The following is a 16288-nucleotide window of genomic DNA, read 5'->3' on the forward strand; positions in this document are numbered from 1 at the left end:
ATATTCTTTAAATATTCTAACTGGTCTTTATTGTTCAAATATAATTCCTTCCCTTACTCCGTCTCAACTAGTGGTGAGTTAATTCGTTACAAACAAGTTAATATCAGTCAAGCCAATCAAGCCAATTAAGCCAAGAGATATCTTCAGCATCTTGGAATTGTCATCGCCGTCTATCACAACTGATCAATAGGCAATTGATTGCGATTTGATCCCATCTAAAACCCTCATACCCATGCCGTGTCATGTCTAGCCCTGGAAGTACACGTGCTTTGTCATATGTTTATTTATCTCGACCGCCGATGAGCATGATGCCTGGGACGAGATAACATATTGATTGGGTGACAAAACGATGATGAACAAGGTAAAATACAAATGCTACCATGATTTTTCTTGGGAACCACTCCACACCACTATCACATCAAACCCTGGAACACACAGACACCCCAACCTCTCCGCCATCAATTAAAGTCCACACCGCAGGAAAATTGGATGCATGGAGCAGATAGAGCCCTGTCATACAGTTTTTGACCAATAACCATTACAGATTCATGCTTAAGCGAGCGAAGTCGTAATTCAACGACGGTGAGAAAGACAAACAGTAGCGGAGTGCCACAATTTTATGCTCAAGTTACGAAAGGGACAAATTCTCGCATCGTTCATTCCGGTACGACCGAAGAACGCATTAGATGCCCAGGTGGCCTTGTTGCGCATGACACCATTGACCGCTCAGCCCTACCCGGTCGCCATCTCCCCTCTCATCTTTACAGATGCCAATTAACCCGAAAGTATAATGTTGTTTTGGCTTTCAACATCATGTACCGTACCAAGGACGAATGGTATTGATTTCCGCAATCATTAGACCTCCAACACAACGATAAAATGACCATCTTAGGCATTTAAAGGCGTCGAGATCTACTATACGAGTTGGTTCCAAACCGGGTTTCTAAAGAATGGGGGCGATCGAGACCGGATTTAGGAGACTGTTACACAATGCTTTGCGGTGAAGACTAATTCGTTCTTTGCCATGAACGATCGACAATGAATACCATACGGATTCTCGGATTTACGACTGAAGTGTTCCAGATTTCATGGCGAAATTAATACCTCCTTTCTCTAACGATATCCGAGTCTTGGATCCGGGTTTATCAACCTGATGAACCCGTTATGAATATTGGCAATGACGAGCCCTGCCTGCCGCGTTTGTTTTTCTTGACATTCCCCTCTCTTGATGCCGAGTGACTCGCACGGAAAATCTCCACATATGTTTCCATTTCTTATTCCCTCGTTATTCTAGTCTGTTTTCGGTACCACAATGGTCGCAGAGTGCTTGCTTCTTCGTATCCTCAACCACTGCCTTTTGAGTACCAAGCGAGCAGACTGAGAGCAAGATATCCATACCAGACTACGAATCTAGTGATGACTGTTCCTGGATCAATCAGCGTATCAAAGCTGACAGAAGCTTGCTCGTGCTTGGTATCCAAAAGCCACATCGGAGAATTAGTCGACTGGCACATACTGTACCTTCAACAGAGGTTACAAAGAGAACCGTTTTCAAGGAGCTTAGCTGGATTTATCGCAGAGATACGATTAAAAGGTTCACGAGGTTCATCGTAGAGGCTGGAAATTACGCTTTCTGAATCAAAAGTATCACTGGGCTTGTCTCTCCAATCTACCATCTCAAGCTTCCAGAAGCGGAATCTTCGTCCGAGATGCACACTCTCAGAGAAAATCTGGCATTCGACTAATGTTTTTGATCCTGATGATTTTGAACCCAAAGTATTGTTTGTGGATGGCCGAAGTTTTTGATAATCTTTCGTTGGGTCTCTCCACATGTGGGTTCTCGATGACCTCAATCTTGTAAGAGAACAAAGAGTATCAGTTCACCCCAGGTACGCCGAGATCCATACTTTTGGCTCCTCTTGCAAAGTGGGAAAATGCCATTCTCCCAAGTCTCCACCCCAGTGAGAATAGTTCATGGGTATCTTATTCCATTTCCCGCGTGGCTTCTAGGATATCTTTGCGGATTACATGATACATGCGAAACATCTCATGTCATTCCTTTCATCACCTCATTGTTCTAGAGTAAAAGTGAGTACCCGGAGCTCCAACATCCAGTCAATTCCCTTTTTTTTATAGGTCTTATGTGATATCTTAAATCCACACAGTGACTTTGTCACCGCTGAAGATGATTCGATCACGCTTCCATGCGTGGCATGCTTGAGAAGATTATGGTAAGCACGAGCAGACCAAGCAATACCAAGTCTCATCGAATATCTTGTCCTCAACCACTGGTCTGTAAACATCTTTTAAGGTGCTGACATGATGCCCCGCTGTACTTTATTGAAATGGGTATGCTGCGAGAATTCCCAGTGACAAAGTGCCGGGATTCAAAAGGGCTAAGCAACTGCTAATTGTGCGATGGCTTGGCAACGAGATTGCATCGGCTGTGTGTGGTATAGTGAACATTGATGTCCTTGGTAATTGGGTGTAGATACGTAGAGACACACTGCATGCTACTGACGATTTCGGAAAAGTACGAATTTTAGTTCATAATTTGTATCCTGCTTTTGATATCTATATTGCGGCGGATGAAAATTGTGCAAAGCACCGGTCGCCGAATTGACTTTTACTCAAGCTTTACTAAACTTGACAGACTGCCTATGCCAGAATTCAATAAGCACTCTTACCAGACCGTTGAATCAAGTTGAGCCCTTGATCTTGGTCCGAGCAATTGAGACAACTCCACACGATCGAAGGCTGAAGAACCCGGGGGACTCCACCGCGTCACTAAATGTGCCTTGGACCTTGCACGCAGACGTCAAAGTTTATGCACAAAATATATCATATCATATTAAATCATCTTACAGTACAATATCATACAAATGTACGGAATATGTCCACGGTCTTCAGATCTGAGGGTCTCTGACCACTCTGAACCGTTCAATCCGGACCTTTTGCATGGTTACCCCATACCTAACCGCGTCCTAAACCCCTGCGGAGTATTAAGAAATTTGAGAAGAAGATCTCGGAGCGATTAGAAATCACCCAATCCCTCTTGTGCAACCGTTGTACGTGAAAATTAACGTGATTGTGCGGCAAGGTGATTGTAAACGTGAAGATCTGAAATACCACTATTGGCATTTGACATTCGCGTAGGCAGGAGTAAGGCACAATGACATGAAGTCGCATTGAGGGTTTCCAATTAAGGCTATCTTGACGTCGAGGATAATCCTTCATTTCACGATTCGGGAATCTTAAGGCTAGTTTGAGACTTTACGTTGGAGCTTTCGTCCGTAAGGGTTCTATTCTCTGGCTGGTGCGGCTTGGGTAAGTCCAAGTGAAGTAATGTTATTGGTTGAGAAGAGTGTTCTTGGTTACGGAGCTGTTATGTCGTGACTTTAATTTAATTCTTGGACTCCTTCGCTTTCCTTGGTAATGAACACCAGTGACCAAATGTCGTTTAACGTTAAGAATAGGCAGTGGGGATTAGATGCCAAATATGGGGTTGTGATGCGCTACCCACTTTCGCAAGCTCCGATTAACGTGTTAGGAAATGGGGGGTTTTGATTGGGTTGGGAACGAGGGGTTACAGGCTAATATATTGATATTGATAGCAGATCTAGATGACTGCTGTAGATGACAACGACGATAATGAAGGGTTCATATTAGATAGTGGATCTAATCGTGTCGCCCTCATTGCTTTGTCATTAAATTATTCATGTGAATCTTTCGACGAGTATCCTGACTAGAAAGAGAGGCTTCAAATCAATGTAGTATAGTGTGTAGTACAGTCGGCTCATACTATAATCAATATCAAGATTAACATACCACACTCATTCTACCGAGTTCGGGAGAAAACATCCATACTGAGGATGCGGAACCACAACTCGTAATGGTATGCATTCTGACTCACCGCCGTGAATTGGATTATACGCATGTTGATTTGTTTCTGAGATAGATGGATGCATGGATGGATGGCATCACCAGCATTGTTCATACCTGACTGATCATGGATGAGAAAGTAACGTTAACAAACATGCCAACCTACGTACATAGAGTCAAGCCTTCTGGTCCCTGAAGCTTGTGAGCCTCCGCAACAACGAAGCACCGACCGATTCCTAGCAGCTAATGTAAAGCTCGCCGCGTAAGGCTGAACGAAATTTGGTATTTGTTTGTGAAGCCACCTTTGGATCCCCTACATAGACACCGAGTAGAATGCTCTGACGAGATTGGTATGTTCATTTGATCATTTGATATCAACACTCTGTTACCACCCACACGTCTACGACCTCTCACGCAATATCTCAAAACCCCATACTTTCATTTCACCGCCCGTCGATCATGTATTTTCGATTTTGTTGTAAAAGCGTCCAGGGCTTTGCTCCAAATGAGGTTTTCACGTGGAAAAATACATGGTACACTGCCCACTTTCCTGTTTGAGGCATTTAGCAGACATTACATGGAATGTTGCATACAGATCAGGACTCAAGCCTAGGGCTGGGTCAGTCGTGCCTGTCTGCCTGCCTGTATTTTCTTTTTCTCCTGTTATGCCCAACTAGTATCTACCAGTCAAAAATTGAACCTCGAGGTTTTTCTTGTGGTAGTGTTCTATTCCTGGCTACTAGTGGATTATGATACAATGGAGAGAAAATTCATTATAAATCCCACAAGGCGTAGGTAGATGAGGACATCTGTGCCACATTTTTGGGGGCTGGTTTGAAAAGCGACAGGGCCCATTTACGTTCTGATTGCCCAGAGAAGTCGTGGTTAGAAAATCATATACTCTATTCGGCCGCATTTCATCGAGATTTCCGAAGTTGTATCCTTGAAAAGATCATAATGGAGAACATCGTATATAGGACCAATGGGAAGCAATTTACGTGTTGTAACGAGGAGAAGTCCTACTCCCTGGATATAGGTTTCGATTCCTTTCTTCATCGATAATACTCGAATACTCGAATACCTCCAAACTCGATGTCCAGGAAGTTGTGTCTCCGCAATAGTACTCGCGGGTCGTCATCGCAATCATTGACTGACGAACTTCATCTGACTACTGGCGAGCACAATAGGTAAGTGCTTTACTCTACATTTATTTTTAGGCATCTAAACACCTACTGATCTGCGATCGATGAAAGTCAAAACCTACTTACAAGCGCTCACCTATGGAGACCCTCTGTGAACGATCCACGGCTACCAGCCGGGGAAGTTAGGCATGGAATTCCACCTACGATGAAATTTGGTTGAATTCCCTCCATAGTACAAAGGACGGACTATAGGAGGACCCTATATATTCCGAAATTCTTTCATCTTCACTTCGAGCCCTCATATCATCACGAAAATATCCCTTGCGAGAGTGGACAATGATGGGAGTCACAGTGGGGAGGGTGGATCGTTTAGCTATTTTCTAGGGCTCGAACGGAACTTATTAATCAGCGATTCAGCGTCCGTCCTCCGTTTCCATATTATATTACGATATTGACTCGTGATAGTTTACATATGTAGGTTACTTAGCAACTTTATGCGCCGCAATGAAACAGACGAAGGAATTGACAATTCACGGTCCATCCGTCCAGATTGTGGAGTATGGAACGGACGGATCTATTAGTGTTTATTCCTTTTGAACGGATACGGAATGCGCAACGGAGTTCCCTTTTCCTTGTGCGGAGGAGTCTTGCCGCATGATTGATATCGACAATACATTGAATGTCCCGTCTTGGTTGCTCGCGCGAAATCAACAATTGGGGAAGTGGTTCTCCAATCATTCAATTTTTCACCGAATTCTGCATTTATTTCCCCCCGGCACCCTACTCACAGTATGCTCCAAACTCTGTAGGTTAAAGATTGAGGGTATTTCTCCGTTAACTACGGGGCTTATTACAATGTAACATCTTATCTCCATCACTAGAAATACCATGTGAAAGACAGGCAAGCCATGTGGTTGCAGAAATTCAGCTGGGGCCAGATTCCAAACTTCCTTGCCAGAGCCCTGCATGGCATAGATAGATAGATGGATGGATAGATAACTTCAATACGCTCCCAATTCGGTAAGTCGTATTTTCAAATGAGGCTTTAATAAACGAGGGAAGGGATTTCTTTACATGAATTCTGGACCATACAGCATAGCAAAACGGCTGTGCATTTGCTGCCTGTGAGTTCGTGACCCTTTCACGTACATGTGAAATAGAGGAAAGTGGGAAAAAGCAGTTAAAATAGTTGTAGTGGATAGCTTGTATTTTGATGGGTTTTCGTTTGTGTTAAGACGCACGAGAAATCCCATTGGAATGAGGGGACTCAGGGAGCTCAGTCTGTAACCGAGCTCTCCTCTATTTGTACCTCTATCTCTTTGTGGGTTTCCGATTTAGGACTCGGATCCGAAGCACAAACTCGAGTCAAGACAATCAGAATACTGTATAAGTTTCCGCGGCAAACCATCAAATATCCCTTAACATCGAGATTCGAGATATCTCCTTTCCTGGATATCTCCGCCAATGCCAAGTACCAATGTTTGATCCTTGCAGCACATTTACCCATTTTACCAAGCCTACCAATATCTAAAGCACATCAAATGACATTTCTCTTCCCAAACTTGGATTGCCAATTTATTTTTCCATGAACAAGCAGGTTAATCTTCATCCGAGTGGGAAAACTTTTATTGAACAATTCTACCAATGATCAGTTCGACCCGATGTTTCGGCAAGCCCAGATTGCCATGTGGATGCATATATGTAAAAGGCTAGTGGATATTATTCGTACGAGCGAAGCACCTTGTTTGTGAATCATACTAGGCTTCCATCAATCTTCAAACTCGTCAAATGCGCCTTCTAGGTGCCAATCAAATGGGAGAGATATCATCACAAATCAAGCTCGCGATCCATCGGGCTCGGGTCAATAATATGCCTTTTCTCCTTTCCCCGGCTTTAAGGAGCTTTTTCCGTATCCAATTTGCAGCACATACGTATGGTATGGTATGTTCGTATGCCCCCATGGTCAAATGATTGAAATCTACCCAGCATTCAGGTAAGTCAAGGCATGGTTTGGATTGGAAGGGCGCAGTGCATACGTGCAGACATTTTGGTGTCTTTTAACGGACACCATTGGAGTAAAGATCTTCGTGCTGGCGGACCCAAAAGATTTTGACAGACGGCTCCGTGGTTCTCGGCCTGGGGAGTGATTCATCGTGCATGCGCAATATTGAGTTTCCATAATTTCCATACTGGCTTGGTTGCTCAATCTGCAATCGCGGGCGTGTGGGTTGTCCAGCCTCGAGCCAGCTTGAGTTGCATGTGCACCGTGGTATAGCAGCTAAGTACTTGGTTGGGATTCGTTCCTTGTCGCATTCCAAATCATTCAATCTCGCAACTGAGGCTCTGCTCCTTTAAGCGGAAAAAGGTTTAAGATATTGGTGCGGTGTGGTGTGATGTGATGAAGATGCGTAATTCACACGTAGCCTGCCATTGCATTCGCCGGACTTGGATATTGGTGTGTAGTAGATTATTTATCTTACATGTATCCAATGTCTGAGGCTCAATTGATATGTTTGATGCAGAGATCTCTGTTGCCCCCTGATCCGTTCTTTTCTGTTTGACGCGTCAACCTTCGATTAATGATCGTAGACCACCAACTGTTATAGGATCTGTAGATGCTAAATCTACATATCCCAACTGTTGTCTTTTATATGAGTGTTAGTACATGCGGATAGGTTATTCTGCATATCCGGCATCGACCATCAAAGTCCCGAATTAAGCTGACTGTGTTTGAACTGCCGATAAGTCACAATTTTGACAGTTTGATAAAGGTGACGGTACAAATAAAGCGGGATCTCGGGACCGATCTCGGTCTAGCTCGATGTACTCTTCTAGATATTTGGTCCGTATTTTCAAAATCAACTGGTTTGTTCGGTGCCAATCCCATCATGTAGACGATTCCTAGCTACAATATACGAAGGCTCTGGCCCCCATAGGAAATTGCAGGATCTGGAAAATCGAGTCAGCAACTTTTATCCTTCACTTTTGGCTTGTTTTGGTTTGATCTTGAGCCAGGTCGGAGGCTTAGCAACATAGCTAGACAGGGAATAAAAATAGGAGGAGCGATGTTCTGAATTGATAATAGAAAACGACCTAAAATGATAGGATAGGAAGGTAATCTTCGGCCACGGATTTTGGCGTCTGGAAGATTCTTTTTCCTCTCTGCGGGTCAAGGAGCTCCTTTGAAAAGTAGCTCTAGCGGATATTAAGTTTCTGCGGTGTCCTCTTTTAGATCTTGAGGCTCAGTCAATCCTTTTCGCGGTTATGTAAGTAGACTCAAATGTTAGGGAAGGTGGGAGTGATGAAGATCTGGAGAGCAAAGCATTTATGCTTGCGAGATGGTATGCTGAGCACAAAAGATACAGAAGATGGTTTTTATGCGCTGTTAGCCCCTGATTGTAAGATTACAATAGAGGTAGATAAAAGCTGTCTTGTGAGACTGGTGTGAATCATGTACAAATCTAGAACCTGTTAGATAATAGACTTACACTTATATTCCTCATTGATACAATGCTCATCCATCTAACATTAGATTATGTTGTTCTTCGATTCTTTCGTCTTCAAGGGCTTTCAATCCCCCCTTCCCGAATTTGCAACTGTATTGAAATAACTTGTGACTTGCAAACAATCATGTGCACCAAATGCTCGAAGTTGGTTGAAGTGGGATCACATTCGTATTTCTGTGTATATTATTTTGCAGAGGCGGTTTCAGCGCTCGTGTCTCTTGCCTTCACTCTTTCCTATGAGGAGGGGAAGACTTCTGGCTCCAGATTGCTGGCAATACTAACAATTAGCATCTTCACTCCGCGTCGATGTTCTGAACACTATCAATGATAGTCTAGAGAGGATGAACAGAGCCCTTGCATTTGGTAAGAACCACGTTGCTCATATTGATCAACAATGCCATGTTCCGGACTCCAGCCAGGCACTTCACTGCTTGCACCGAATATGAAAAAAAGACCTTCTCATGTGTTTCCTTTTCATCCAAGTCTCAAACACTCTGTCGGTCTCCCCTTTTCTCTAGGAAAAATCTTTCTTCGTAAATAGAAACTAAATTCAAAGTCAATCGTATTATATATTATGAATCTTCCTTATCCATTTATATACCAGTAACCCTTGTGAACAAATGATAATTGATCTGGGATGAGACTCTGATATAGTATCTTAAAGTAAGTTTCAACGAGAGAAGTAAAATGAACTGTCGTTCCGTGAGTGTCAATGACTGAGCTTCATAATGGGCTACTTCGCTGTTTCTACCACACCTTGAGTACTCGGGAGATGCCCATCACTTCTTGTTGAACTGACCGTCGCAAAATTGATGTTACGCATGTTACCAGAGCCAGGCACTTCACTTTGGGTTTTCAACGGAGACCAATTCTGGAGCTTACGAAGCTTGGTGCTATGGTAACGCAGATCATCTATAGATTACGATATCTCAACTTTGATAGTACTCTCTAATCATCAACCCAAATTATATATAGCTTTCACGAGATCACTTCCCTTCACTTCAATAAGACCCAGCGTTATACGCACAGCGATGTGGCACATTGGTAATAAGAAAACCTATTCTTGTTCTTGTTCAGAACTAGCCCTATTTATCCTTACTCCGGCCCCCATTGAAAACAATCAATGCTCTAGTTGAGTAAAATGCCTGGCCAGTGTTCCTTCTTGTGCCTAACCCATCACCTTGAAATCACCTAACCATAACCATATGTCATATGTGTCAATTCCTATTTCTTGTTCACCTCGTTTTCAGAGCCAGCGAAGTCCCTGTCAGCAAGCCCAGAAAAATAAACTCCTGTTAACAATCCCTAATCCTTCCCTGAAAAATTTGGTGTCCTGTATCTAATTTTCGTTCTTCAAGTCTTCGAGATGTTCCTTTCGTTCAGCAATCATTACTTGAAAGTTCAACTCATCCTTTGTGTCTTTCCTCGTCCGATCTGTTTCATGTCAGTAGGACGTTTTCGAACCGAGTGACGAAGAATTCTTACCCAAATCTCGCAATTTCTCCAAAGCGGGGAGTGTCTGGTAAAGCTGAAAGTACTTGTCGGTGATCTTCTGCGTGATTTTAACAGAGCTGTTGTCATCGGTATCGCTGACAGAGAGGGGCTTGTAGAATTCTTTGAAGACTTGGAGTTTCTTTGCACATCTCATCTCGATAGTCTCGATTGCATTCTGGCAGATCTTAACCAGATCAGCTGCATCGCCGTCATCTAAGCCTTCGAACATGGCCTCGATTTCCTGCTTGGCTTCAGTGATTCTTGCTTGCCGATACATAATTTCTGTAGCGAATATCCGAGATGCAAGAAATGGCAAAGTTCATGCGATCTACTGTTGTCAGTCAGTAGCAATTACTTGCACTAAGTGGTTCAGATGACAGCTTGCCGCTCTTGTGGACTTCTGTTGGATCCCGATCTTGGGCTATGTATGAGAGAAGACTGAGGTCGCAATTGATTTGTTGTCAAACTCTGTAAAGTGTCTGAATGTGGGGAGATATTTCGGTGAAACTTGCCAGCTCATAAGTATCGATGGCCACGAGGAGGTTTTGCGGAGAATGCGATCGATATTAAAATGTTAATGTGCTAAAGAAAGAGGCTGGGTTATGACTGATGATTTCACTGATGAGGATAAAGGCATCAGGAAGCTACAGCGAGCGAACTGTATAGAGCTTCAGTAAACTGTACCAAGTGGCTGACAACAGAGAATTGGTAATATGGTCTCTTGGCAAGTTTCTAGTAGCTCTAGTTCACTGACGACTTCTGCGATTCAGCTATACTTTATAGTGAAAGAAACTAAGTACGAATTCACCTAAATCTTAAGAGCATGAAGATTCTCTCACTCGTCAGAGATAACAATTTTCCAGGTTATCTGTGCATCCAATGCATATTTACAGAATATCTGTCGCCTGTCATCGATCCAAATTCATTGATCAATCTCATCCGTCCAATGAATAGCCCACTTCACCACTCTCTTCAGCCATGCTCAATAACCTTTTCCTCATTCCCTCCGCTCTCTTCTTCTCCTCTTCGTTCAGTACACTAAGATTGATATCACCAACCCACTGGAGTTTATCAATGATGTCAGCGTTGTCGCTTAATAGCAATTCACTTCAAAGGGTAGAATATTTCCAACTCACCTCCCTCAATCCATGCTGCAGTACGTTCCTGGCTCTCACACCTTTGCCATTCCGATGACCTACACTCCCGTGTAGTGTTGCCCTTTCCTTACCACTCTCATACTTTCCTCTATGTAAAATGTTGTTGTCATAAAACACCACATCTCCCGCTTTCATCTCTACCCTGATCTCACCCTGTACTCCCGTTTCATATTCATTCATATCTCTCTCTGCAGCTGTCCTTGCCCTCTTGTGAGACTTGGGAACTACAATTAAAGAAGCATCATCATACAATGCCATATTCCACTGTGCATGCCATGCAGGCTCCGCTAGTCTCGCGAGTTCCTCTTCAGCGGTGGCAGAAGATGGAATATCATCTCGGTGCCAACGAAGCTCAAAGTCGCGATCAGGACGAATTAATAAATTAAATAGTTCCATGACTAAATCTTCGTTGTCGCATCGCAGAAGCTCCTTCACTACACCTAACATCTTATCCGAGAAGTAGATCTTGATAAACGATGAGGAAGTTGCAAGTTTGGGATTCATGATTGATTGAACACCCCAAATACCATCTTTCGCAGGCGACTCTCCTTCTCCTATGTTCCAAGGTGGGAATTGCTTGGGAAGCGTTCGAACATATGGCCATAAGCCAGAGCGAGCAAGATCGACAGTCTTTTTCGCTTCGACACGGAGAGAATCAACCTCTGCTTGACTCAGAAGAGAGGGGATGAGAACGAAGCCATCTTGTTCGAGAGATTCAAGGAGTTTTGACTTTTGTTCCGGCATTTTAGTTGATACTATTGTTCAGAAAGAAGTGCGTAGGTTCAGGGACAAGAACAGTGTTATATGGTCAAGTGCTATGTGGTAAGTGGTCAATATGCCATATCAGGTGATGATATTGAAGTTGGGATATGACGGGATAACATCGGAGTTGAACATCCGTCGGTCCAACATTTTGATGCGGGGCTGTTTTTGGCGGGGTATCGTGTTGTAACGTAGCAGAAAGTTGCTAATTTCGCGCATGCACGTTCTCGTATTTCTCAAGCTGAAAGAGAAGCTGAATGTGCTATTTTACGATTGATAACTCCAGAGGAAGTAATCATGTAACCAGAAAAGATAAAGAAGCTACTTCGGCAGCTTACTTGCATATGAAATTATAGCTATATACATGTCAAGTGTTGTTCCTCTCATACTGGTCATGTTGATGTGCTCTTATCAGTACGTACACAAGGTAGAATACATTAATGATATTAGGGGAAAAAACCTTTTCCAAATAGTACCGGTTCATTTATTGTCCGATAACATCAATTCCACTAGGGAACCCAAACACTTGCCCGTTGGTTTCAAATTGACATTTGGCCGTCACAACGTCTCCACTAGCCTCAGCCAAACACGACCCAGTACTGATGCTTACGAGATTTCCAGTAGCATAGTACTCCCATCTCTGATTCTTTTTGCCAGAACACGCAACAAGTGATACCTTCCCGCCCCCGAGATCCGTTAGACACTTAGAAGTATCAAATATTCCCTTGATAGTACCATCCTCATCGGTTTGCCACACTTGCTCGTCCGATCCGAGGGAGGCTGCCCATGCTAGGCCTTGACTAGAGTAGGTAAGAAGATTCAGTGATGCTGTGTTGAAGATCATACCAGTCGGTATGACGTTTAGATTTCCATATCCAGCAGAAATGCGATATACTGCAGTACCGTGCGAGGGAACATTGACAGCTGTGACAGCTTTCGATGTTGTTGAGACTTTCCCGGTCCAGAGGTCTTTGACTTTGACCGTTGATGCAAAGATACCAATCCTCTGAAATGGTACTTTATAGCTTGCCGTGAGATTGCCTCGATTGATGACGGTGAGAAGTCGGTCCCCATTTGCTAGGTCTTTGGTCAAAACATCCCATGTACCATCTTGGCTGACAAGTGTAGCCTGTAATGCCAACGGATCTTGGTTTACAGCAATCAGATCTCTATTCGTGAGATAAGCAACCTCATCTGCGCCGAATGCCGGAATATAAGCACTGATGATAAGGGGGGCCGATAGTGAGGCCCAAATAGCGAAATGTGACCTCTTTTCATTGAGCGATAAATCGAAGTGGTCAACAATCAAGAAATCTGGATCGTTGAAGTACCCAGGCTTTTGATATCTCGCTAATCTTACTTCCTGTCCATAGTTGAATAAGATAGAATCCCATCCGGTGATGTCGGGCCAATATGAAGTTGAGTTCCAGACCAATGTATCACGCGAGTGACGAGCAAGCTGCCCGTATTTCGGAACCCAGTCCATTACAGTATACCAATCAGTTAGGTTATCCTGCTCTGCAAAGTATGCCGGAGCAGACTCCGAAAAGATGAGAGGGTTCTCCAATGCACTTAAGACGCTGTGCCAATGGCCGTAAACTCGCTCATACTCTTGCTCAGTTGCTACAGGCATGTTGCAGCCATCAACCTTGAGGTAATCAAAGCCCCACGAGGCAAAAGCTCTCGCATCAAGCTCCTCATACCCATACGAACCTGGATATCCACCACAAGAATTGACTCCAGCATCGGTATAGATTCCAGAATTAAACCCCAGGCTTTTCAAATAGCTGGTCAACCATGGAAGGCCGCGTGGAAATTTCTCGGTGTTCCATAATAGACTACCGTTCGGTTCCCGACTGCCTTGACTCCAACAGTCATCTAGATTAAGTCGATTGTAACCTGCTGCAAGAAGGCCTTTCTCCACCATTGCCTGGGCTGTCTCAACGAATAGCGATTCGTTAAGCCCACACATGAATGCTGACCAATTATTGAAGCCTTAACCCAGTTAGCTATTATCATAAGGATTGCTGCATTGAAAATTTGCATACCCATTGGGGGAGTACGCTGGAGCACCGAAGCACTGGCAGAGACATCGTATAACGCCACACCAGTAAGGAGCAGGTGTTTCAAGGTTGAGGTAAACTTTGACATTGTGTAGAATCGAGAATGCTCAATCACGAAATAAAAAGATTACCCTGAATATTTGCGGCCGACGTTTCTTTGAGGTTATCTCGTTGAAATAGATATAGTAAGGTATTGATCGACATCTTATATGCCTATTTCGAAAGGTTGGGAGCCCACGATAAGAATACAAATATGCAAACAACGATGGGTTGAGCGAATCAGCAAGTGACTTCACGGGACTCACTGTAGCACTGCAGGTCCGAGAGATTATCCGGAATCTTCAGCTTCCCCGCAATTGCATGTTCAAAACTGCGTTTGGCTACCTAAATAGTTCCGATCTGAACGACGATGCGTACGTGAGTGGGATAATAGTCTATGCGGGCATGAATAGACAATTGGAACGTTGCTCTGCAGCTGCAGTAAGATAGAATTCAAGTAACTACGCCAAACCGTTTTATGGGTTGACTAAAACCTGATCCTAGTATGTAGCAAGACAATTCTTGTCTCCCAACTATTGTCAAAATGCAGGAACAAAACGGATTATTAAAAATGCGGCAAGCATGTATAGTTCAATCTTTCGAGATGCAATATTTTGTACCTGTGAGTGGCACATTTGGCTGATCGAATTTATCGACTCTCAATTTCATTCAAATACAAGTCACCAGATGAGAATTTTTGGTTAGTATTGGGCTATTTGTATAGCCGTGAGAAATCAAAACTTTTGTACTTCGTGAATTTCGATGGCGACTTTGAGTTTAAATCTCGAGAGCCTTTGTGTTTGATTGAGCCGATTGCATCAATCTACCTTGAATATTTGGGAATCCCTACTCAGAGAAGGGAAACGGAAGAGCATCGACTAAGTTTGCCAAAATATGTAGAGATGGGAAGGTGATAAGCTCTTAATAGATGTGATCCATCGATGAATGTTTTTCCTCTAGACCAAGGAGGTACTATCTTACCAGTTTGGTGACGAGCACCACGAACCGAACCATCCGTTGTGCCGTTCAAAGCGACCTTTTTCATAGACCGGTTATAGTTCACGTTTGAAGGCTTCCAGCTCATAGCAGAGATCATTGAAAGTGTAGAGCTTGGAATGGAATATGAAATAGTTGCCGGAGGCCAGTGGTAGCTTTGAGGAAGGTATCGAATACCCAGATGGTGAATTGTGGGAAACTTGCTATCTCAATGGCAATTACCAGACACTTGTCACTTAACTTAATATTGCAGTGAGTTTCAACACAACACATAAGTATACCCCTTGGTATAGTAAGTTCGAAAGATTTGAGCAGAGCGTAGCAGCTGTTGCAAACTTCAAGAACACAAAGGTGATGACAAGTACGGGACATTAGAATTAAGATACCGAGGTCTAGACAACAGGATGAAAGTGGCGTCAATAAAAGGATCTCGCTTCAAGAATTGATATGGACATCTTCACACAAACGGCCACTAAAATTCAGCCATTTCGATGCAGCGAAAATGAAAAGGCAACGGGTGCTCGTCACAAAAGAGGGAGAAAGAAAGAAAAGATTCAAGAAATGAAAATTTGAGTGGAAATAGGTTGAAAATCAATAAGGGAATCAATAAATTTCAGCGGTTGAGTATTTCTAGCAGATTGGCTTTCCTGGGCAGTAGACGCGATACTTGGTGCATCTTACCCTTAAGCTAAAACGAAATGCAGCACGCCATGCCAAGATCTGGGTATATCTAGTTTGGTATCCCAAGTGGTCGGATGGCTAGTAGCAACCAATATTTTGATGTCAGAATAATACCTAGCTGATCCTGTTGACAGAAAAGCAGCCTCGTGAGGAGCTTTTTCGCCGTGCTACGACGCTGTTATAACACTAAAACGGTTTTGACCACAAAGAATGCTCAAAAATTGTTGCCAAAAATAAGCCATATTTGCTGAGGTGATGGGGTCTTGCAACAAATAACTGCTGCAGAGGCAATGGCAAACCTGGGATGTAACGTCGTGAACTTTTTTAACATGGTAGTCTCGGAGAAATTCAGCCTTGTAATATCTGTCTACTGTATCAATATTGCGACGATGAAGAGACGTCGCAATTGTGATTCCACTAACTAAGCAGAAAATATAAAGGAACTAATTTCCGAATCCGGAATCGAGATTCAACATCGCGAGGAACAAATGTGTCCCCGGGGTGGGGACGGGACCGAGAAATAAGCAATAATTCAGGTCGTAAGTATTTCTGCATTAGATTCTTGG

General features: G+C 43.4%; 4 protein-coding genes across 4 annotated transcripts; 1 reads left to right on the forward strand and 3 right to left on the reverse strand.

Moving 5' to 3' along the window:
- Positions 1-4974: 4974 nt before the first annotated feature.
- EAF01_006030 (uncharacterized protein) lies at positions 4975-5682 on the forward strand (the record flags this gene model as incomplete). Its single annotated transcript, XM_038914284.1, has 5 exons — positions 4975-5069; positions 5136-5205; positions 5258-5442; positions 5490-5498; positions 5574-5682. 5 exons carry the CDS (start codon positions 4975-4977, stop codon positions 5680-5682), a joined length of 468 nt encoding a protein of 155 aa, XP_038770733.1.
- A 4187-nt stretch (positions 5683-9869) lies between these two features.
- Positions 9870-10301, reverse strand: EAF01_006031 (uncharacterized protein; the record flags this gene model as incomplete). Its single annotated transcript, XM_038914285.1, has 2 exons — positions 9870-9964; positions 10016-10301. The coding sequence occupies 2 exons, from the start codon at positions 10299-10301 to the stop codon at positions 9870-9872; spliced, it is 381 nt and encodes a 126-aa protein (XP_038770734.1).
- A 658-nt stretch (positions 10302-10959) lies between these two features.
- EAF01_006032 (uncharacterized protein) lies at positions 10960-11925 on the reverse strand (the record flags this gene model as incomplete). The annotated part of the gene is made up of 2 exons (XM_038914286.1): positions 10960-11085; positions 11161-11925. 2 exons carry the CDS (start codon positions 11923-11925, stop codon positions 10960-10962), a joined length of 891 nt encoding a protein of 296 aa, XP_038770735.1.
- A 502-nt stretch (positions 11926-12427) lies between these two features.
- Positions 12428-14094, reverse strand: EAF01_006033 (uncharacterized protein; the record flags this gene model as incomplete). Its single annotated transcript, XM_038914287.1, has 2 exons — positions 12428-13938; positions 13992-14094. The coding sequence occupies 2 exons, from the start codon at positions 14092-14094 to the stop codon at positions 12428-12430; spliced, it is 1614 nt and encodes a 537-aa protein (XP_038770736.1).
- Positions 14095-16288: the final 2194 nt, after the last annotated feature.

Source organism: Botrytis porri (genome assembly GCF_014898465.1).
Source record: "Botrytis porri strain MUCL 3234 chromosome Unknown BPOR_007, whole genome shotgun sequence".
Taxonomy (NCBI): domain Eukaryota; kingdom Fungi; phylum Ascomycota; class Leotiomycetes; order Helotiales; family Sclerotiniaceae; genus Botrytis; species Botrytis porri.